At 36.6% G+C, this 25,227-nt stretch overlaps 1 protein-coding gene across 1 annotated transcript in view; it reads left to right on the plus strand.

Annotated features, from left to right (window-relative positions):
* Positions 1-25,227, plus strand: part of AFF3 (AF4/FMR2 family member 3) — a 666,987-nt gene that overhangs the window by 505,844 nt on the left and 135,916 nt on the right. The window contains exon 8 of the mRNA XM_027842571.1: positions 17,994-18,045. Within this exon, the coding sequence (XP_027698372.1) occupies positions 17,994-18,045 (52 nt within the window). The remainder of the gene's footprint in view (positions 1-17,993; positions 18,046-25,227) is intronic.

Here is a 25,227-nt window from a genome sequence, read left to right on the forward strand (position 1 = left end):
ACACCATCTATCTACCTCATCCTCTGCTATCTGCTATCTCTTTTTGCCTTCAGTCTTTCCCAATATCAGGGTCTTTTGCAATGAGTCTTGTCTTCAAGTACTAGGTGAGAATTCAGGTCATGATGATGGTGGAAGAGGAGCCAAGAAATATACTGACTGTTCAGATGTTAACTTCGACATAAACTCATTTTATCAGGATTGCATCAGGACTTCACAGGGTTGATGGAATACACAGCTCATTTTCTGGTTTTCAATTTGAATGCAAAGTCTTAGGCTGCCTGAGACCATATGCCTCTAATACAGAGTTCCTTTGAAAAATCCAAGCCAAATTTTCCTTTATGCCTATTGGTTTAAGCCAGGCCTGCCTCCAAGTACTCTCAGGAAGCAGAGGTAGCTGTTCACCATGGTCCCTTTGGGACTTGTCAGAGAGAAACATTAGCCAGAAAGTCAGGAGGACCACATGTTGAGAGCAGCCAGGACCCCCTGAGGAATGAAAAGCATGAGTGTGTTCTGTTGGCTGTCTATGTTCAAAATCCTTACAGACATAAAGCTTGCAAAGTTATTCCTCAAGAGTGACCAGAATGGCCCTGATTATCTCATTTTCTTTTCCTAATAAAGGAGGTTAGAGGAATAACAGTATTCGAGAAGAATACTAGATTTTAGAGTTAGAGATTTTATAAGCTGGAAATGCTATTTAATACTAAGTCTTGCACCAAAATGTGCATGTGACATGGTGCCTGCTCTCAGGGCACTTATAGTCTAGATAGCATAACAGGCAGCTGGTATATCGGAAAGAGCATTAGATTTAGTCAGAGAAACAAGTTCAAACCTAGGCTCTTCTACTATCTGTATGACCTTGGACAAGTCTCTGGGTCCCCTGGGCCCTCATCTTTAAAATAAGATGGTTGGGCTAGATGATGTAGTTAAGTGGCATAGCAGATTGATTACTTGACTTGGAGTTGGGAAGACCTGCATTCAAATCCTGCTTCAGATACAAATAAACTATGTGGCCCTGGACAAGTCACTTAATCTCTCTCATCTACAAAATAGACAACAAAATGGGAGTAATCATAGAACCTACTTCATGGGGTTGTTTCGAGAATCATATGAGATAACATTATAAAGTGCTTTGTCAACCTTAAAGTACTATATAAATACTAGTTTTTATAATTATTATTTCTAAGATGTCTTCAAGCTCTAAATCCTATAAAAAATATAACATACATTAAAATACTGCACAAATCCTCTTTTCAATAGTTGCTTTCTATGGTTAGTTTATTTTTATTTTTCCTGCATTTTTTTCTAGTTTGGTCATACCTGATATAGACACTAGAACCCAAAGAACCAGAGACCATTGGGATGATAACAGGCCTAAGAAATCATTGAGTCTAGCCCACTTTCATTTTGCAAGTGGGAAAACTGAGGCCAAAGAAGTAAAATAGCGTACCCAAGATTATACAACTATGAAGAACTTTAAAAATTATAGGAGTTCAGAACTATTTTCTAGGAAACAGGGTCATGGAAAGTTTTTTTTTCAGCAGGGAACCAATGTCATATAAGTGGAATAAGCATGAGCAATGGATTTAATGAATTGGGGGAGGGGAGGAGAGGGGTCAGAAATAAAAAGATCAGAGGCTCTAGGATCAGAAGGAAACTCAGAGGCCTCTAATTTAATCTCCTCATCTTGTTATTCAGTCATTTTTCAATCATATATCACTCTTTCTGACCCCATTTGGGGTTTTCTTGGCAAAGATAATGGAAGTGGTTTGCCATATCCTTCTTCAGCTCATTTGACAGATAAAGAAACTGAGGTAAACAGGGTTAAGTGACTTCTCCAGCTAGTACGTATCTGAGGCCAGATTTGAATTCAGGTCTTCCTGACTCCTGGACAGCTATATGACACAGTGGATAGAGCACTGGATTTAGAATCAGGAAGACTCATCTTTGTGAGTTCAAATCTGGCTTTACCCACTTGTAGTTGTGTGACCCTGAGCAAGTTACTTAACCCTGTTTGCCTCAGTTTCTCATCTGTAAAGAAGGAAATGGCAAACTACTCCAGTATCTTTGCCAGGCAAACCCCAGATGAAGTCAGGAAGGGCCGGACACAACTGAAATGAGTGAACAGACAACAACTTCCTGACTCTAGATCCAGTGCTCCATCCACTATGCTACCTAACTTAGAAAAGAGGATGCTGAGGCCCAGGTAGGTTAGCTGATTTGTTCATGGTCACACAGGTAATAAATATCAGAGATGGAATTTGAATCAGGTCCTCTGACTCCAGAATCATAGCTCCTTTCACTGGTAGCTGTTGCAATTGAAAAATGTGTTGATGTATAAAATTCCAGTAAATGTCTCAAAAATCTGGTTCGTGGCTACCTTCAACCTTGAAACCCATGCTTCGCTTCCTCAGACTGCCCTTCTTAATGTGATACTATATAATCTTAATTTTATCCACCTCCAAATTATTTACATTTGGTTTTAAAATATTTTTTCTCATATTTGAATACAGTCTGACTGATAGTCTGAGACTATTCAACAAGGTGTTATCACAACTCCAATGCCACGTTTTAAAAGGCAGTTGTTGAGCTAGGAGAGGGCATCTTGAACCTCTTTGCCAGCTTGGCTTTGGCTAGAACTAAATCAGGGTGAATGAGGAGGATGCCTTGGATTCAATAAGTCCAGCATTGCCTGGACTTCTTTTGCTGCTGTCTGTCAATCTGTTTCTTCTCAGTTTTCTCTCTGTTTTTTTCTCAGTTCCTCTTTTTTCCCTTCCAGCACTGAAAATCATAACCCTGTTGTTGTTATTGTTGTTTCTTTTACCTTCAAGTGGCCTAGATTGTAAGGATGAAGAGCATTTTTCAAAAGAATCAGAGACAATCATTAGAAAACAATTGTTAAGTAGACAAAGTTTGGTATTTCTCATTTGTAACACTCTTCCCTGATTTCAGGCATCCTCCCCTAGGTATTAGGTGCCTAATATCCTTATGTTATCTAGGTCCCAACATTCCCAGTTGCAGTGTCCCACCCAGGTGGCTACTCCCTAGGTAGCATCTCAAACTATAGCCTTTTCCCTCACCCACCTTTACCTGTCCTTTATTTTGAAGCATTCAGAGATATTTGATTGCTAGGATCAGGCACAGATTCACCAAGATAAATTATTGCAAACTAACTTGATATATTTTTTTGATAAGTATTACTAGTACATGGTAAAGCAAATTAATTCCATGGATATAATACATCTTGATTCTATCAGGGTATTGACAAAGACTCTCATAATATACTTGTGAGCAAAATAAAAAAGATATAGGCTAAATAATAATACTAAAATTAGGTAGATTTATGGCAGGTTGAATAACCATATCCAAAGAGTGTTAATTAATGGATCAGTGCCAACCTGGAATACAATTTTTAGTGATATGCCTTAGGGCCTGCTATCCACTATGTACTACTTAAAATTACTTGAATGTAGCTGTAGAAATTATACTTATCAGATCTGTAAATGACACAAAACTAGGAAGAATAATTGAAAATTTGGTGACAGAGTCAAAACTCAAAAATATGTGGCCAAAACTAGTGATGAAAATTAGTAGAAATAAATGGAAAATCTTCCACTGAGGTTCAAATTTGACAGGCATTTATTAAATAGGTACTGTGCAGAGAGCACTGTTTGGAACTAGGGAAGTTATAAAATTTGGGAAGATACTGTCTCCTGCTGTCATTATAACTTATAGACTAATAGAGAGATGAGACATACACAGAAAACATAATACTTGATAAGTGCACAATAGACATCCAAACAAAGTGCTATATTTTTTAAAAATGATCAATCCAAGCACAGGATGTAAGATAACTATGTTAATGGTAATAAAATTTTTTTAATGAATTAAGAGTTTAGTTGATTGAAAGTTTATTGTGAGTCAATAGCGTAATGTAGCTATCCAAGGAAAGCTAATATAATCTTAGACCAAGTCAATAGAAGTTTTATGTCTTGAATGGAGAAGGCAAAAATCCCCTTGTAGTCTGTCCTTGTCAGGCTACATCAAAAGTATTGTGCTCAGTTCTGGAGAACATATTCCCAGAGGAACATTAACAAGATGGCATTTTCCTAGGTAGGTAGCAAAATCCAGGCTGAAGGATTTTGAGATCACATTACACAAGTGAAGAAACTATAGGTGTTAGGAATGTAAAAGAAAAAAATATTGAGGTAGTAGTCACTGCCTTCAAATATTTCAAATATTCAAATGTTTGGAATTCAGTTTGGCAAATACTTATTAAGTACCAATATACAAGGATAAAAATGAGAAGTCATCCAAAAGGTTTACATTTTACTTTGTTGTAATTGTCATTTGTATCATGATAGAAGATTTTTGAATGGAGAGAATGACATTGTCATATCTGTGTCTTGGGAAGATTATTTTGACTGTGTGAAGGATATCTTGGAGATGACAGGGATACCAACTAGGAGGCTATTCAAATGATCCAAAGAAGATGTTATGAAGGCCTGAACAAGAGTGATGGATGTATGAGTGAAGAGAAAGGGATAGATTCCAGAGACAGAATAGACAAAACTTGGCAATGGATTGAAGAAGGGGGAATGAGGAAAAGGCAAGAATCCAGAATGATTCTGAGATTATGAACTTGAATGATTGGGAAGGATGGTAGTCTTCTTAAAAATAGAGATGCTTAAAGGAAGTTTAGGAGGAAATAATAAAGCACTTCACTTAGAACATGTTGAGTCAGAGGTGCTAGTGAGACATCCAAGTGGACATATATGTCCAGCAGAATTAGACTTACATCATGACTTGCCCTCTCTGAAAGACAGAAGTAGATTCAGTGAGAGAAAGTTACAGGAAAGCAGATTTTAGAATAGTATAAGTAACAACTTTAAACAATCATCTGTCCAAAAATATAATGGGCTGCTATCTAGTTGTTTAACTACCTGTCCAGAATGTTATAGAAAAAATTCCCGTACAGGGCTATGCTCCACCCCTGCCCCACCTCACCATCCCCCATTTATATTCAGATGATGGTCAGATAAACTACATTAAAAAATGTTGCAAAACAGAGTGAACTTTAAAAGACAAAAGATTTATATTTAAGGCTTCCAAATAGGAAAAAATTCTGGCACAATCCTATTAATTAAAAATCACTGTTCTGTGAAATGCCTAACATTACATTTTTAATTAGATGATGTGACTGTTTGGAATACCTATTTGAGATATAGATAAGCAATAGAAGCAGTTGGCCACCTGTTATTGGTAGGTAGCTGAGGTAATGAGAATAACAAATTGGACCAGTACACCAAGACATGGGCCTAGCCAATATGACTGTATAGCTACATATCATGTGAATGTTCCCAGAACATGCAGGCCTAGAATACTTGCTGGCAATAGTCAGAACACGGGAAATAAATGCTTCATGTTACCTGAAGCTCAATTTTAGATATAACTAAAGCTGTGGAAGATTATTTCTGCTACTTGCAGAACACAGATTTTTTAAGAACAATACTATGAGATCTCTCTGGGCCTCAGTTTCCTCTCCTCTAAAATGAGGTTGAGGTGGAGGTGTCCTGGAGCTACCTTGTAACTGGATTGAGTCCATTGTTAAATTTTCAATGTGAGCATTTAACCTCCAAAGTTGGGAAACATTAGAAATCTGGGCTAAATTTATTGTTTTGTTAATTGTCTAGAGTGAAGAAAGCAATGGGGGAAAATGTTGATAATGCAGATTAAATTTGAAATTGAGTCAAGCTTACCTTCCCTCTTATCCTCTCAAGAGCTGGCTGTTAAACATTTATCATCACATGACTGGGAGAAAGGTTAAGGTGATGAACTAGATGACATCTGAGGTTCCCCCTAGTTCTAAATGTGAGCTATTTCTGCATTTTAAAGATGCTATAGATTTCTCTGTGTTTCATAAAATGTTTATATCATGTATGATATAAATTCCATCTTTTCCCTGATTAAAAAACTACATCCAGAGAAAATACTGTAGCTAAATGTTGAACCTACAAGTGTTGATGATAAAGTCCTTCTTTCTCTGGTAAAGGTAGTGGTATATGGTGCTTTCAAACAAGATATTTTGATCCACTGTGGGTTCTACATATCAGAACGTGAATGTCCTTGAAGAGATGATAAATATTAAAAATGTAATTTAGAGAGTTATGGATAATGTGTGTGTGAGCGAGAGACAGAGACAGAGAGAGAGATTCTGAAAGACAGCTTTCCCCACTACAGTTGGTAGCTGTAATAAAAAAATTTTAGTGATGGTGGTGAGGAAGTTTCTAAATTTGGAGGCTGCTATGGTACAGTGAAAGAGCATTAGTGTACCCTGTGGTCAGGTCCAGATTCAATCCCACAATTTGATATTCTGATACTGGGGCTCTTACACCCAGATACCTGAAAGTTTGGATTGAATCTTGATTGGACTACTTACTACCTGTGTGACAATGGGCAAGTTGTTTAGCTTCTCTGAGCCTCATTTTCCTCCCCTGTGCCACAAGGCAGTTGTACTAGATATCTTTTAAGATCCATTCCAGTTCTGTCTTCTCTGGTTCTATAGACTTTTAGTTTCAATAGAAAGGAAAGCCAGGTAAGTTGTTTGGTCATTTTTCAGTCATGTCAGACTCTTTGTGACCCCATTTGAGGTTTTCTTGACAAAGATACTGGAGTGCTTTGTTATTTTCCTCTTCTGCTCATTTGACAAATAAGGAAACTAAAGCAAACAGGGTTAAATTACTTGCCTAGGTCACCCAATTAGTAAGTGTCTGAGGCTGAATTTGAACTCAGGAACCTAACTCCAAGACCCATAGTCTATTCATTGAGCCACCTCACTGAGGTAAGTATTACTTGGCAATTCAAAGAAAACTTTTTATATTTGGCTCTCTCTTTATTTCTGAATTACTTGGAATTGTTTAAAAAGAAAGAAAAAAAAATCAAAGGAAATCTTTTCTTCTGTCAAAAGAGGGAGATTGAACAAGATGATCTCTAAAGGCCCTTCTGGCGCTCCAGTTCTGTGATGCTATGACTCTGATGAGTTCCTGGAAGGCCTTTTCAGCCCTGCATGAAGACTCCAGGCCTTTCAGCATGTGGCTTTTAAGGCTTTTTATCCTTCTCCACCTTGTGTTCAGGAAGCATGTTATAACATGCTAGGGACAATAATTTTAAGAAACTGTTGTCTAACACGGTTCCCAAGCGGAGCATGGACAGGGTCTCAATCACTTAATTGCATTAAAAAATACCCTGTTTGAGTCCTTTAAGTGTGGCAGTTCTCAATTATCTAGTTCAGACTCCACTGTGAAGTCATAATTAGGCACTAAAAGCTAACTGGATTACCACAGAGAGCTCTCCTGACAGCTGTTTAACAGCTCATCAGGTGTTAAGGCCATAAATTACACCTTTCCCTGCACCTCTTCTTTCTGGCCTTAATTCACAAAGTTATATTTTACTGTCCTTTCATCATCAGGCAGTCAGGTTCACTTAAGGGACTCCTAAATTTGGAGTCAACAATTGATTCCCTAAAGGGGCCTTCACTGTGCAGGAAGAAGTGGGCATGACTTTCTTAGGTGCTTATTTTTTTTAGTCCTTATGTGAGAAAATAGGATTAAAACCATTGACAACAAAAGTAACAGCCATCTAGTTAACCTTGCTGTAATTATGAAACCAGAAGTATAGTCCTTCTCCCGAGTTGGTAAGAAGCTTTATTGAGGAGTCTCAGGATGGGAATTCAGACACTAAAGGTCAAACTCAGTTGCAGGCTGATGGGGCCTTTTAAGGACCAATGGGGAAAAGGGAGTGAAGATGCTGGTATCAGGTACCTGAGAGGAGGGACATATGTCCAAACAGAAAAAAGTACAGAAAAGACAGTAGAGGAACACTGAACATACTTTGCTTCCCAGTTTTACCTGGGGTGGGCCCTGAAGACTATGAGAAAGTCTTGTTTCAAATCCTGTTTTTACAAACTTCATGAAACCTCAAACAAACCATGTTGAAATGAGGTGTGGCAAAAAGTACAGGGAAGGGAAACTGCTAGAAGAGACCTTAAAAACATATAGTCCAACTTTCTCACTTTACAGGGAAGTAAATTGAGGCTAGATAGGTAAAATAACCTGTTCTGTGATGCATAGCTAGTTCTGGCAGAGCCAGCACTATAATCCAGGTCTCTCTTCTGCCATGACACCCTTTGTCCCTATCCCTAGTAATTCAACGTCTTCTTCCTGTCCCTCAGAAATAATTATCTGATGGAATTACCTACCTACTCATATTCCTAAAACCTTTTTTTCTTAAAAACAAATAGAATTAAATTAAGAGCAAATTAATAATAAATGTGCTTGGAAATCTGAGCCTCTCTTCTGTTTGCCAAATGGATACTCACTGGTATTCAGCAGATATTGGTCATTATTATTGTAGGATTTGGGATGGCGAGCATGGTGTTTCAAATAAAAAGCAAGCCTCAGAGTCAGAATCACCTGGGTTTAAGTAACATCTTTGATACATGTAACTCTGATACTTGTAAGCTGTGTAACCCTGGGCAAGTCACCCAACCTCTTAGGGACCTAGGTAACTTTCTAATACTATAAAGTTGCAAAGAAGTTGCAATGCTGATCTGCATTGGGAGAAATTTCTCGTTGGTATTTATTATTGTTATTATTATTATTATTATTCAAAATAATAATAAAAACTAGCATTTATATAGCATCCGCTGTGTCAGGCACTGTGCTAAGCATTTTACAAATCTTATCTCATTTGATCCTCACAACAACTCTATTAAGTAAGTCTTATCATCACCATTTTATGGATGAGGAAAGTGAAGCAAAGAGTCGTTAAGTGACTTGTCCAGGGTCACACAGCTAGTAAGTGACTGAAGCCAGATTTGAACCATTTACCTATACCAATGAAATCATTGTTGTTGTTCAGTTGTTCAGTGGTATCCGACTCTTTGTGATCCGGTGGACCATAGCAAGCCAATACTGTCCATGGGGTTTTCTTGGAAAAGATATTGGAATGATTTGCCATTTTCTTCTCCAGTGAATTAAGGCAAACAAAGGTTAAATGACTTGCCTAGGGTCCCATAGCTAGTAAATGCCTGAAGCTGAATTCAGGTGTTTCTGACTGCAGGCCCAGAGCTCTATTTCCCTGAGCCACCTAGCCGCCTCAGTAAAATCCTCGGTCTGGTCAAAAATAAAAGAATTGTGAACCTCAGGATTCTTCTTTTTTCCACCTAAATAATATTCAATTTGACAAACATTTATTAAATATCTATTATATGAAGGCCCTGTAGATGCTGAGGATATAAAAATTAAAAACTGACATAGTCCCTTCCCTGAAAGAACTTATAGCCTACAGAGTACTTTGATATGTACACAGACAAATATAATCACAGGAAAGATGTGGCCAGAGCAAAGTACAGAGCCAAAGTGTGCTAGGAAAATCTGAGAAGGGAGAGAACACTTTCAGCTGAGATGTTCCATAATTCAATAGTCCGATAACAATCCACAATGGCCACTCTCATGCAAGGGGATATAAGAGTCTGAATTTAGGGTGTTGGCAAGGAAATGGAAAGGGTAAGTTGGATAGGAAACCTGCAGAGGCAGAAACAACATGACTGAACAATAGATTAGCTATAGAGTTAGTGGAAAAGAGAATAAAAGATTACTTCCAGATTTTGTGCTTAGGTGATTGGAAGGATATGGGCCATTAATATATATAGGGGAAGGGACATACCTCAAGAAAATGATGATGAGCTTGGTTTAAACAAAATGATGATGAGTTTGTTGAATTTGTGGGGTCAATGAGGTATCCAGGTAGAAATACCTAACATTTAAGCAATAGTTAGTGGAGGACAAATATGGGTTTACCCCAGGATGCCATGCCTCATTAGAGTACAATTCCTCCACCAGGATAAGATCCATAAAAGATTATACTTCCCTTAGTAACCAATATCTCTCCTCCTTGCCTGGGAGTGAGGCATAGTGCAAAAGGGGAATCTGTGGGACAAGCCATGTGAGGCAAAAGTCACCTGAGGGAGAGTCTAGAATGGAAACCTTAGAAGCTTTGATTGTATGAACAATACAGAGAAAGGAGAGAGAGCAGATATGTATAGGGGTCATTAATCAGAGAATAAGGACCTAGAGTAGACAGAGAGGATGGACAATGGAGAGAGTGAGAGAAATCCTTTTTGGAAATCAATGCAAAAAAAAATGAAATTTAAAAAACTAATGGACAGGACTAGTTCAAAGGGAGGAAAGGAAGGAATATCTATTTGATTGAGAAGAAAAAGGTATGGAAGGGAATTATATAAACAGATAAAAGTAGGCTAGAAAAAAGGAATTAATAAACAAAATCCCAGAGGGAAAGCGGTAACAAAAATCAGGTGTGGCAGGAAGAGATCTGGTGAGAATAAGACCACCTTAAAAAATATTAAAGCAAATTAATTATCATAATACTGTGTCTGCAGTAAAAGAGGGAGAAAAATCATATTTTGAAAAAAATTCAATATTAGAGACAGATGGACCAAAATATAAACCTAACTTATAACTTTAAATGTGAATATATTAAACAATCAAATAAAACAAAAAAAGAGTGACAGATTGGATAAGAAAACAAAACCCTAAAATCTGTTGCTTACATGAAACACATTTAAAAAGCAGGGCAGCTAGGTGGCACAGTGGATAGAGCACAAGCCCTGAAGTCAGGAGAACCTGAGTTCAAATCCAGTCTCAGACCAAACACTTGACACTTACTAGCTGTGTGACCCTGGGCAAGTCACTTAACCCCAATTGCCTAAAAAAATAAAATAAAGTAAAATAAAAATAAAAACCAAAGACATTACTCAGTGAATCCAAAAAAAAGCGGAAGTTGCAATCATGCTGACAAATCAGAAGCATTCAAAAAATAAAAAAGGATAAATGAGGAAACTATTACGCTGAAAGAAATAATCGGCAACAAACCAATATCAGTAATAATATATGCTTCAAATGCCCAAGTCCAAAAAAGAAACATCTCAGCTACAAGAATTCATAGATAGTAACACAATAACGACAAGAGATTTCAATATTCCTCTCTCAGTTTTGGAAAGGTCTAACATAAAGATAAACAAAAGAGAAAATATGGAACTGAACAAATTGATGTAGAAAGCAGAGCTAAAAGATTTATGATGTCTTCTAAATGGGACAGCAAAAGAATATACATATTTCTTAGCACCACATGGAACTTTTACAAAAATTGGCCACATGCTAGAGCACAGAGATACTGCAAATAAATGTAAAAAGATAGAAATAGTTAATCCTTTACAACTCATAACACAATAAAAAGTCATTCGTTCAGGAACCATAAACAAAAGATACAGACACGAATGAAGACTTAACAATGAAATACTAAATAATGAATGAGTCAAAGAACAAATCATAGAAATAATATCTATGTAAAAGAAAATTATAATGATGAAACAACATGTCAAAATTCCTGGGTTGCAGCTAAAGTAGTCCTTGGGAAAAATCATATCCTTACAAACAAACTTTAACAAAACTTTAAAAAGAACTGAATATGTATTTTTTAAAATTAGAAAACCAAAAAATACACCAAAAATAAACACAAGAGGACATTAAAAATTAGAGAAAAAATAAGTAAGTTGAAAACACTGAAACCATAAATGATAAACAAAACTAAAAGCTGGTTCTTTGAAAAGACAAAATTGATAACTCATAGCTAATCAGATTAAAAAAGAAGAGAACAGAAGATCAAATCAATAAACACAGTAAATGAACTAGTGAAATCATAGCAAAACCAGAAGAAATAAAAAGAATAATCAGAACATATCATGCACAGTTATATGCCAATAAAACTGAGACCACCAAAGAAATAGAGGAATATTTGCAAAAAATATAAAATGCCCAAATTATCAGAGGACCAGATGGAGATCTTAAATAACCTAATCTCAGAAATAGATATATCTGTAAAGGAACTACCAAAGAAAGAAACTCCTGGTCCTGGTAGATTCACAGGAGAATTCTATCAGACTTTTAAAGAATAGTCACCACCCATGCTTCACAAATTATTCTTGAAAATTGAGAAAGAAAGTACTCTACAATCCTTTTATGAGACACACATAGTCCTAATAACTAAACAAGGGTTTAAAACTGAAAGAAAACTATAGACCAGTATCATTAATGAAGATTTACTCAATTTTAAACAAAATCCTGTCAAATAGACTACAGCTACTTATCCAAGAAATCGTTCATTATGACCAAGTGGGATTTATACCAGGGATGCAAGATGATTCAATGTTAGGAAATAATCAACATAATTAATCATAGTAAAGCCAAAACATCCAAAACTAATGATAGTCTCAATAGTCACAGAAAAAGTCTTTGACATAGTGTAAATATAGGCATAGAGGGACCTTTTTTCAAATCATAACAAGCATCTATCTAAAACCAAAAGCAAATATCACATGCAATGGGTATACCCTATAACCTTTTCCAATAAACACAGCAGTGAAACACAAGGATATCCACTCCATCCAATATCATTTGATATAGTTCTGGAAATGCCAACAACATCAATAAAACAATAAAAGGAATTAAAGGCATAAAGATAGGAAAAGAGGAGATCAAACTTTCCCTATTTGCAGATGATACAGTGGTTTACTCGCAAAATCCTGGGGAACCAACAAAGATACTGAAACAATTCAAAGTTTCAGCAAAGTGGCAAGCTACAAAATAAATCCCTAGAAACCAACAGCATTTTTATAAAAATAATAACAAAACACAAGAAATAGTTATAGAAAGGGAAATCCCATTCCAAATAACTACAAAATGTATAAAATATCTGGGGATCAACCTCCCAAAGCATGCAAAAAACTCATCCAGATTCAATTACAAAGTGCTCCTTAAAGAAATAAAAAACAACTTAAATAACTGAAGGAACATTCAGTGCTTCTAAGTAATCTGTGCCAATATAATAAAATGACAACACTACCAAAATTAATGTATACTTTTAATACCATTCCAATCAAATTACCAAGGGGATATTTTATAGAACTTTATGAAATAATAACAAAGTGCATTTGGAAAAAACAAAATATCTAGAATATCAAGGGAAATTATGAAAAGAAGTAGGTAGAGTAGCACTTCCAGAACTCAAAATATATTATAAAGCAGCAGTCATCAAAACCATGTGGTATTGCTTAAAGAACAGAGAGATCAATGGAACAGTCTTAACAAAGGAAAATCAGAGACAACAGAACTCAATAATTCATTATTTAAGTAGAAAACATAAATTACCTAGGAAACAACTTTTTAGTTGATTAAAAATGCTGGGGAAATGAGAAAGCAATCTGATCGAAATTGGGTTTTAGACAAACATCCAACACTATATTCCACAATACATTCTAATATGACCTTAATTTTAAAGATCATATTATTTTAGAAAAGAAACAGATCATGTATTTCTCATAGCTGTGGGTAAGAGACGTATCCTTAACCAAATTAGAAATGAAGGCAATTGCAAAAGATAAAATAAGTAACTTTGATTACTTGAAACTGAAAAGCTTATGCGCAAACAAAATTAATGCACCTAGAATAAGAAGGGAAGTGATTGAATAGGGCAGGGCTTCTTAAACTTTATCATTGGTATTGCATGGCCTGAGAGTATGCGTAGTGCAAAGTGTTCATAATTTCTGTTCAGAATCAAGGCTACAGTGAAGTTGCAGGATGCAACACAGGCAAGCCCTGCCAGAAACACATTAGATTCAATATGTATTTGATTTTTAATTAATTTTTGGTTGTTGTGAATTCAGAAACCTTTTACTGTTGCCAAATTTTTCATGACTCTATGTGGGGCCATGACACAAAGTTTAGAAGCACTGGAATAGTGAAAAAAAATTTCTGCATCAAATTTCTTGATAAGGGTTTGGTGTCTAAGACATGTAATCAATTAATAAATGTATAAAAGACTGATTGCTATTTCTCAATAGGTAAATATTTGGTCAAAGGATATAAACAAACAGTTCTCAAATGAAGAAGCTACAAAATATTCACAACCACATGAAAAAATGATCCAAATCACTAATAATGAGAGAAATGCAAATCAAAACAACCCTAGAGTTTCACTTTACACTCTACAAATTGGCACAAATGACCAAAAAAATAGCAATAGCCCATTCTGGAGGAGCTGTGGAAGAACAGGCATATTAGCATATCTCTCCTCAGAGACCTAAAAATCATAGAACAAGTATATGCCAACACTCAGGTTTTACCATCCCGAATCCTTCCTCTTCCATCCTTTCCTAGGCTAAGCCATCAGTCCCAGGGCCCCATTGCTGTGGTTACCCTCTCCCAAGGTCTGCCTTTATTCCAGTCCCTTTGGGAACATGAACTGGACACTGAAAGACATATGATAGACTCAACGATTACAAGTGCTCACACGAACCAACAGGATTTGCTCCAGGCATAAGAATTCCTATTGACATTGACTTCCCCACCCCCTCTCATCTTAATTTAAAAAACAAAATCAAACCTAGTGTGTGATATAACCCCTTTACATTTCTATAGAGATGCAGCATCATAATACTGTATATTTGGTAGACAGCTAGCCTCAGAGTCAGGAACACCCAGTTTCAGGTTTTGCCTATGACATATAATGGCTATGGGGCCTCAATCATCTTTCTGAGACTCTGATTCCAGAGCAGGTGCTAATGTGCATTAGCAGAAGGAATTTGTTCATCAGGAGTTTCCTGTACCAATTAGAACTTCAGGTCTGCTTCACCCTTAACCTCCCAAAAGTTTCTATAGCTCAGGCTTCTCTTCCTATGCTAGTATGATTTAGAGACTAGATACTGCTAATGGAAATCACTACTGAATCACAAGTGAACGGAACAACCTCTCTGTCATTGACTGTGCCACTTTGGGCAAGTATCTTCACTTCTTTGGATTTTAATTCCCTTATCTCTATAGTAAAAGAGTTGTACTAGATTGTTCTGTAAGATACCTTGTGGCTTTGACATGCTTTGAGTCCATTATACTTGCTCCCCACTTCCTGCTACCCTGGTGAAGGAGGGACTGACTGCATTCTCAGTTGCTCCCACAACTGCCCTCAATTCCTGGGCATTTCCTGTCATAGGTGTTTCCTAGCCCTGTTGACAGACACGGACGTCTAATTCTAGCAGTATGACTGGGCTGCACGCCCTTTGTGAATATGTGTGTTCTTCCCCAGGTTTCAGTGGGCCTGAAAAGCATGCACTGTTAATCACCTGGAGATTAAACTCCTTAGCCACCCCCTTGTGTGATTTAGGCACAGTGACAGGAAGGTGGTTTGAAATGATTACCTGTCTTCCATACACTCATTTACCCACTGAGGGGACCACCCATACTTCAGGACACAGAATTCTTACAATGCTGTGCCTTCCTGAGATGAAGAAAATTGCAATTGCTGTTTTCTCAGCAGGAAGAAAAAGGAGGAAAACATTGGTCTGCTTTTCCGGTTTTTGTTACCAAAATGTCATTTGGGTCCTTCAACTGGAGAACACTCAAATGAGAGCGTTTAAAAGACTGCTAGGTGGCTTAGTGAATAAAGCACTGGGCCTGGAGTCAGGAAGACCTGAATTCAAATCCAGCCTCAAACACTTACTAGCTGTACAACGCTGGCAAGTCACTTGACCCTTGTTTCCCTCAGTTTACTCATCTATTAAAAAGTGAGGATGATGATAGCACCTAACTCCCAGGGTTGGGCAGCTAGATGGCAAATTGGGTGAGCACCAAATCTAGAGTCAGGAAGACTTTTCTTCCTGAGTTCAAATCTGGCTTCAGGCACTTACTAGCTATGTGACTCTGGGCAAGTCACTTAGTTCTATTTGCCTCAGTTTTCTTACCTGTAAAATGAGTTGCAGAAGGAGATGGCAAACTACTCCAATATCTCTGCCAAAAAAATCCCAAATGGAGTCATAAAGAGTCAGATATGACTGAAACAACTGAACAACAACAACTCCTAGGGTTTATTATAAGGGATAAAATGAGGGGATGCTTGTAAACTGCTCTTTAAACCTTTAAGTGCTACATAAAGGTTAGCTGTCCTGTTATCGTTATTATTATTCATTTGCTGAAGGTCACACAGCTAGGTTAGAGCTAAAGAATTAGAATTCAGGCCTTCTGATTCCCTATTCAAAATAAGGAATGATATGGATCAAAAATCACTTCCAAAATATTTTTTATAAATTCATAGATGGTAGAACCATAACGAGCTCTTAAGAAAAACTCAGCACATTCTTTAGATATAATTTTAACCTTTTGATGTTGACATCAGGGAGAACAACCATGGCATTTCAGAGCATGTCCTAGTATATGGCAGTTCTTACAAGAATATAATTTTGTTATAGCACTCATCAATCAATAAACATATATTAAGCACCTACTGTGTGCCAGGCACTGTGCCAAGTACTGGAGATATAAAAAAGAGGTTAAAGACAGTCTCTTCCCTTAAGGAGTTTACACATCTAATAGGGGAGACAAGCAAACAAATATATGTATACAAAACAAGCTATGTACAAGATCAGAAATATCCCCTAAAAGTTTAGATTTTAGCCTTATGGCTAAAAAGTTGGGTGCTAGATCTTAATTAGAATACTTTAGGAGAATACAAAAATCACATGCCTGATTTTTTTTTAAATAGCCAAATTAACACATCCATAAGAGTATTGTCCTCTTCAAAATAGTTAGCTAAGAAAACTATAAATTTATTCCAATGGTCAGGTAAAACATTGGTGGTAGCTTACAAATTAGGTTTATTTCTTTGTATGTATGTTAAAAGGAAATAATGTTCAATTCATCCACTATGTTTCATGTGTACACATAAACTCCATAAAATTGCCATAACTACTTTCTTGATTTTCATTTCAAGTGATAACTTTAGGAAAGTTTACTTAACTTTATTGGCCCCAGAACAGAGAGAGGGAGATGAGCCAAAACAATGGGTAAATAACCTGTCCCATGGAGACGTTATTGCCATCTCCAAGACAGAATAATTCCTTGTGTTTTCTCTGGGATTCAACCTTTCATCTGTTGTAGGGCAAATGTTATGATTAATAATAGCAACAAACCATTTATGTATCCAAAAGGTGGTAAAAAATGTTAACATAGTAGTTCATGTTTTTCACCATACGTACTGGAACCTTCACATCCATATGAGTATCATCCTCTTCAATGCAGTCACCTTAGGAAAACTACTCCAGTGATGCTACCATTGCTTAAAATATTTTTGGAGTTTAAAGAATTGCCTTCAAGTAAATTTATCTGAATATTCCCAATGGTGATACATTCCCACCTTTTGTGGTTGTATTTTATTTTTTAGAAAAACAGAAATTTATTTAGATCTAAGTCCAATAAATAAAGCTGAGGTGGAAGATTGAATTGGGTAACCTTTTGGGCCAAAAAAATTGTGAACATAAGTTAATGAGTCGAATTACAAGGCTTGTGTGGATTATAAACTGTCTCTGAAAAACAAATTTGCTCAAAGAACCATTGCAAAAGGATTCTACTCCTAGCCAGCAGAAGGTGTATGTGGACTCTGTTACATAGGACAGTATACATTCAGGTGCATGAATTGTGGCATATTTACCTGAAAATAAGTTATATTACTTTTATAGGCACACCAACTTCCCTATAAAATAAAGGTGAAGGTGCTGTCTGAGGGACCCCTCAAAAGAGGGTACATATGGTTTGTTTACAGAAACAGAGGAAAGAACGATTTGGTCGTATTCCTGCCAAGGTTAATTTTCTTGTTCATTTTCTCTCATTGTGGGAATTAATGGTCATGAAGTAGGAGTCTGCTGTCTGCAAAGTGCTTAGGAGGAAAGGGACTTAAGAAAACAAACAAACATAAAAGTCAGCACATTAAATAAGTGGCCTCATTATTAAATGTCTATAGAAATAAAAATGTCATTCTCAGGCTAAAATATTATAAGTCAACTAAACACCTTTTTTTTTCTCCCTTTCTTCCAGAATGCTAGAAGATGACCTAAAGTTAAGTAGTGACGAAGAAGAAAATGAGCAGGTGAGCTGTTTATTTTTTGTTCTTCCCTTTGTAAACAAAGATGATACTACTACCCTGGTGTCAGTAAGACATATGTTCTGAGCTGCCTCTGGGATGGAGGCAGACTCTTTCACTCAGTTCCCAGTAGGACCCACAACATTCATTTATAAAACAAGGGATTGGGGACCGGGGGTCTAACCTATGACCATGAAAATGAGTTTCTCCTCTGCAGTGCTGAGTGTCCTCAGAGGGATCAGATCTGTGGCCTTGATTTCATTAGCACTGCACCCTGACCTAACCAGCAAAGCTTACAGAATCTTTACTAATGCAACATGTAAGCGGTAACATATTAAATATTAAGGATTCTTATACCGACATCATTAATATTTAGAGGAAGCATAGTAGAGGTTAGCTGAACTGTCGAATTGAATAATAGATTCACATATTTAGTAGCAGGTTATTCATCTTCACTGAGAGATTTGCTTGAAACAATCTTCACTGGTCTTGATTTATCCCCTCAAGTCATCAATTGGTGGTTTACAAATACCGTTAATATGAGTCAGTTAAGAGAAAAAAAAAGATTGCATTTAATTAATGTGTCTTCAATGGAAGAGCACTGGATTTAGAAACAGATGAACTGGGTTCAGAATTCCATCTGTGCCACTTATTACAAACGTGAATTTGGGCAAGATGAGAGGGTTAAACTAGATGACCTCCAAGGTTTTCTCTAGTTTGAAATCTCAGATTCCTGAGATAATCCTGTATATTTTTTCTAATTTTTTTTTGATATTTCATTTATTTTGTATTTTGTAGTAACAAAATACTAAAAACAAAATCTCTAAGCCTTTGGGATTTTTCCCCATCAGCTATATTAACATTTCAACAACAGCAAAAAGAATGTGATAGACATGAAAACATTTCAGTGTCTTCTTCATAAATTATTTTTACATTAATTGAATACTAATACAATACACTTGAGCTCGAAATATTGTGTTTTATGCAAAGGTAGCATTAAATGCCACAAAATGATTAGATTGTCTGGACACACAAATTCAAGTAATATATAGATGTAGGGGTGGACAGAGCTAAAATTAAAGATAAGAAAGTTTTGAGAAAAGTCAGAAACTAATTGTAAGATTTATAAAAATAAATTTTGGTTGTTTTATGAGAGAAGTTAAGATGCCAAAGATGATAGGGAAAATAAGAGACTGGATATAAGATGAAATTTGACAAGTCAGGAAATGATTTTGACACATACAGATAATTCCAAATGATGGAAGATCAGCAGGGATCTGTAATAAGAGAGGAATAAGGCATTTAAGAATAGAGGACATTTTGAAAAAAAAAAGAAATTTTCCTGCCCTAACTTTTAAGTTACAAGCTGATAGAAATCTGAATTTGTTTTTTTAAGTTAATGTTATATATACATATTAATATGTTATATACAATATATTTAGATTATATTTTTGTTAAATTTCATGTATTTGGTTTTATTTTTTATCCAAAGGCAACAGGAAGAATATTTCATAGGATATTTTGTCATTGTGCATTGTAATGAACATGTTTAGCACTTCTTTTCTTTAAACAGAAGTACCATCCACTGTTTCTTTCATCTGCCTTAATTCAACAATCATAAGAGATTTATCAAGTATCTAGGTAGTTCAGTGGATAAAGTGCTGGGCCTGGGTCAGGAAGACTCATCTTTCTAAGTTCAAATCTGGCCTCAGACACTAGATATGTGGCCCTGGGTAAGTCACTTAACCCTGTTTGCCTCTGTTTCCTCATCTGTAAAATAAGCTAAAGAAGAAAATGGCAAACCACCACAGCATCTTTGCCAAGAAAATGCCAAAGGGGGTCATGAAGAATCAGACATTACTAAAACAACTGAACAACAACAAAAGATATTGTCTTAGGATAATTTTAGTGGAGACACCCATTGTTTAGAAATGTTCCAATAGGATGTGTCATGCAACATAATAACCTTACGAAACAAGTGTGAGGACCTGAATCTTATTTCTGCTTTTTTAACTAAATGTCTGAATTCAGCAAGTGACAGGATTCCTTTGGCTTCCTCTTCAAGGAAAGACTCTCTGGATTCAACTGTATAATATTTATAAAGTTACCTGTCACATTGTGTAGAGCAGGACTTCTTAAACTTTTTCCACTCTTGACCTCTTTTTACTTTTTGACAGTGTTTGTTGGCATTTTGACAGTTTTGTGGGTGTTGCATGACCTGAGAGCACTCACAGTGCAAAGCGCTCATGCTTTGTGCTCAGAACCAAGGCTGCAGTGAAGTTGCATGATCCAACAGGGCAAGGACTGCCAGAACCACCTCAGATTCATTACTCATTTGATTTTGAATTAATTTTTGGTAATTGCACGTTCAGGAACCTTTTACTATTGCCAAATTGTAAGCGCTGGAAAGGACTATTGCCAATGAATTAATTCACCATCATTTGTCCACCAACATCACCTTAGGAAAGTGATGAGCCTCCCATACTTAGTGAGGCTGGTCCTTGGAAAGCAGATAAAGTCTGTTACTAGGGAAGAGTATGGTAGAATCTGACATAGTTTGCATTCAACTGACATAGCCTTTGAAAACACATGGTCACCATCACATTACAATGAGGCATTGGAGTCTATGGGAAACCTCTACTCCAATACTGTTTTATATTTTTCTTTTATTGAATATTCTCAATGGATATTAAAAGAAAACATATATGGTCATCAGTCTTTTATGGAACGTTTCTACTTCTATGATAACAGTGACAGAGTGGTAGAAAAGAGGACAGAGGGTGCTAAGACAACGTTAGTTTTAGACCACTTATAAACATTAACCTATTTGTTGGTACTTTAGATTTTGTGACCTTGTCCAGTGACCTAATGCTATTGGAGGAACTGAATCATACCTATCTTGACATTCTCACTATAAATGAAACCAGCAGATAAAAGGAAATTGCAGCCAAATGAAAGAATGACTCAGTCTCACCTTAGAAAAGGAAATAAAAAATTATATTTTTGGTTGCATATCATATATTTGGCTATATTTTGTATCCACAGGCAACAAGAACAAAATTTCATGGGACATTTTGTCATTGTGCATTGTAGTGAACATAATCAGCACATACACAAAGACCACCTTGAAAATAGTTGCAGCTTTTGTACCAGCATCTGTCACAGAGTATGAGGAAGTAGAGAAAAAACTATGAAAAACTCAATAAGGTCATCTGAATTGAGTCAGAATATTTTTAATACTCACTGTCTTCAATGGAAATGGAAGTTTTGGGGAGGACAGAGAAATATTTTGGAAACTATGGCATATAAGAAATGAGAAAGGTCAAAGGCCTATAGACTGTGCAGAAGCCTCATGCCTATCTCATGAATACTTTTTTTTAAAAAAAAAAGGCTTGGGAACACTGGATATGCCAGGCATCAAATGGCATCATGAAAAGAATTAAATTGATCATATTTTAATGGACAAAAAATGGTTACTGCTTTTCCAGGATGTACGCACATACGCACACACACGCGCACACACACACACACACACACACACACACACAAACTCCTACAGGATTGTGTATTTTTCATCCAATTGTTTTTTCCCTGTAAAAGTTGCTAGGCCAGTCTCTTTCAAATCAACGTACACCAGGGGTGGGGAACCTGCGGCCTTAAGGCCACATGTAGCTCTTTAGGTCCTCAAGTGTGGCCCTTTGACTAAATCCAAACTTCACAAAACAAATCCCCTTGATAAAAGGATTTGTTCTGTAAAACTTGGACTCAGTCAAAAGGCTGCACTCAAGGGCCTAAAAGGCTACAGATTCCCCACCCCTGACATAGACCATAGGATTATAGATTTAGAGATCCAAGGAATCTTCCAAGTCATCAAGTCCGTACCTTCTCATTTTATAGATGAGGAAACTGAGGCCTAGAGAGTTGAAGTGACTGGCTGATGGTTACACAGCTAGCATGAGGTGAATTTGAGCCCAAGTCTTCTTGGCTCCCAGTCCCAGCATTCTGTGTGTCTTTCATGAAGAGTCCCTGGAGTGGATTCTTTAAGGGCATAAGACAATTAGCACAGTTTTATCCACCAACGGGAATAACTAGAGAACTTCATCATCTTAAAAGAATTCACCTTCTTTTGGACTTCACATGGAACACTCTGCATGGCATTGGAAAACACATTTAGCAAACATGTCCCCTTTCTCATAATTTATTTGATACTGGTAATTGGAAGATCACTGACACGAGTCCGATCTGTGGTTGCATTTACCGGGCATCTTGTGTGAGCTAGTAATATGTTATGGTAGTTATTAAGGAGGGAACTTGACATAGTGAACATGGGCTGGTCTTGAAGCTAGGAACACCTGGGTTCTAGTTCTGCTGCTGACATATACTAGCTATATAACCCTGGGTAGTAATGTTATAGACAACCCTGTAAGACTTTACAATGTAGAAAAGGTCAGGCGTTGGGAGGAGTTTCTTCACTTGGAAGTTCCCCATATCAATGAAATCATAGTTCCAACCCCTATCTTTATCCCAGTTATAATAATGGCTTTTTATATAATGTAAGTCAATTGGCTTCTTATCGTCCTCTTATTCTTGGTCTTAGCTGTCCAAAGTGATAGAGTGCTATAAGAGAAAGGAAAGAATTCAGAAGACATGGGACAGCAGAAATCTATGAAGTGAAGAAACAAGAAGAGGAATGGATCATTTTTTTTAAATCTTTTTTTCTGAAATGATGGGCTCTTGCCTCTTAAGCCAGGGAATGCTCGGAGAGTTATACCCAGAGAAAGTATCCAGATGAAATTACTCTGGCCGAGACATGAGGAGAGGAACACATGATGAACACTCAAAAAGGGCCGGCCAAGATAATGTCACCTGTGGACAATGTTTCAGAGATGACAAATATATGGGCTTAGGGACTAAGAAAAGGTAAAAGGAGCAGGCAGCAAAATTGAATGCTTCTGTGTGTGTCTACAGCTTGCAGTAATTACATTATCCACACATATTAGGCAGTCTTTTAATTTTAATTATATAACTGCATTTTTCTCTTCTAATGAGCATAGTTTATTCATTTAAACTGACAATTTTAATTTTACAGGCAGCGATCATAGGATATAATCTGCAGAGGGAAATTTTCCTGTTGGCATAATTTACTCCGCACACATCGAAGAAAAGTTACCTTTTAATCCCCAATCAATATTTGAAGAGCACACAATTAATTTAATAGATAGCTAGGTAGTTAACATAAATCTGCAAGTTAAAGAGCCAATTCTTTTTGATTTATAATGCATAAAGTAATAATTTTCTCATTCAAGTCTCTCAGAAAGTGTTTGAAGCTTTGTTGCCTCAAAATGACAAGGTGGTAGGTAAGATAGGTTTGAACACTGAATCATGATGCTTACTGCTTTTTGGGAGGTTCCCTCCATTATGGAATGGGACCAGAAATATTCTCCTTCCAATTCTCTGCTCTTTGCTGAAGAGGTCACTGGATAACTTAAATCAGTGTGGGGTGTAATATTAAAAGCAGATTGCCAATTGCAATGTGAATGGCTCATTCCACACACACCCCCACACCCCTTCATCCTTTTATAATACGACAATTACGTAACAGAAAGCAGAGCTTTAAAAAAAAAAGTCTTCTGAAATCAGTGTGCCATGCATGTCAATCAGTGATCAAATAAATTAGGTGACTGGTACTCATACATGGAATAATAATCTCGCATATTTTTGCAACCCGACTCTGCTTCCCTGGGTGCATTTTTCATCTCAGGATCAGGTTGGTTGCTGCTGAACTTCTGTGGCTGTGAAAATTTATTACCCACAGAGTCAATCTGCAATCAGTCTGCCAAGTCTGGATAAATAGAGTCATTGTGCTTGTCTGGAATATGTAGCCAAAGTTCATCCAGTCAGCTTGACTTTCACATCCCATGGGGTTCATAAAAGCCAACACCCTGGTATGTGCTCTCGAATTCTGCCAAAATTTTGTAGAATTATATAAACAGGAGTTAAAGAAGCAATCAGGACCTGGTTTGAGGGACAAGGTTCCAAAATCAAATTTTGCTTGCATCAGAAATCAATTTTTTTAATCATTTTGATACATAGTCAAGTGAATCACCCCTAAGCAAGAATTACTCAAAATGCTATGCAATTAAATATCATATGTTCAGTGCATCCTGTTTTGATGAATTAATCATCAACTTTTTTAATTGAATAATTTTAAATGTGAAAACTACTTAAAGGAACATTTAAAGTGGTTTTTAAATGGAAGGAGCTACCCACTTTAGGAACTATTAAAAATAAGTAGATACTTTGAATATTAAGCCATAGGGCAGAATAAAAAGAGAAAGAAAATAGAAGCCCCCTGGGTATTTTCCCCTTTGTTTTCCATTTAAATTTTGCATTAAGTATCCAGGTGGAATGTATTCCTGAGCTGGCTTCTTTTTAACACAGGATTGTTGATGAGAGTTTAGTAATTGAAAACTACTGTCTAGCAGATCTTTGTCAACTCTGTGAATGAAGTAATCATACATTTAGGCAGTCAATCACAGTCAATGCAGCTCCAAACCTCCCCAGCAGGAAATCTTTTGTTTTTAACAATCCTAATGCTGAGCTGAATAAATTTGTTTTACTGTCACCAGAGGTGAAAGGCAGACATAGTTATAGAATCACAGCTCTGGAATCTGAGAAGACCCCAGAAATCGTTTAGTCTAACCATTTCATTTAACAAGTAAGGAATCTGAGACCCAGGAAAGCTAAATCACTTACTTGATCAAGGCCACATAGGTAGAAAGTGGCAGAACCAGGATTCGAACACGAGTCCTATTATTTCAATCCAGTGTTCTTTCCTCTATACAATGCTGACCTTCTACCACACTGCAATGTTTATTTTGCTTTTTTGCATGTTCTTACTGTAAGCTGATACAACTTTGGAGCTAGGGAGATGCTTCCAAAATATAACTTACCTCTTTATTTTTAAAATGTTAAATTTAGTTTTAAAACTTACAGTAATATCAAATCAACATAAGTGCTACATATGCCAAGTTGCAAAAAGTTCCCAAATCATTTTTCAAAAAAAGAGCTCTTGTATTTCTTGAAAGGACTTGATATCTTCTGCTAATAGTCATTCATCCATCCAACAAGCTAGTGAGATGAAGGACAGATTGAAGAAGGGAGAGGGAGATTAAATGCAAGAAGACC

This window comes from Vombatus ursinus, unplaced genomic scaffold, assembly GCF_900497805.2.
Source record: "Vombatus ursinus unplaced genomic scaffold, bare-nosed wombat genome assembly UNPS02014877.1, whole genome shotgun sequence".
Lineage (NCBI taxonomy): Eukaryota > Metazoa > Chordata > Mammalia > Diprotodontia > Vombatidae > Vombatus > Vombatus ursinus.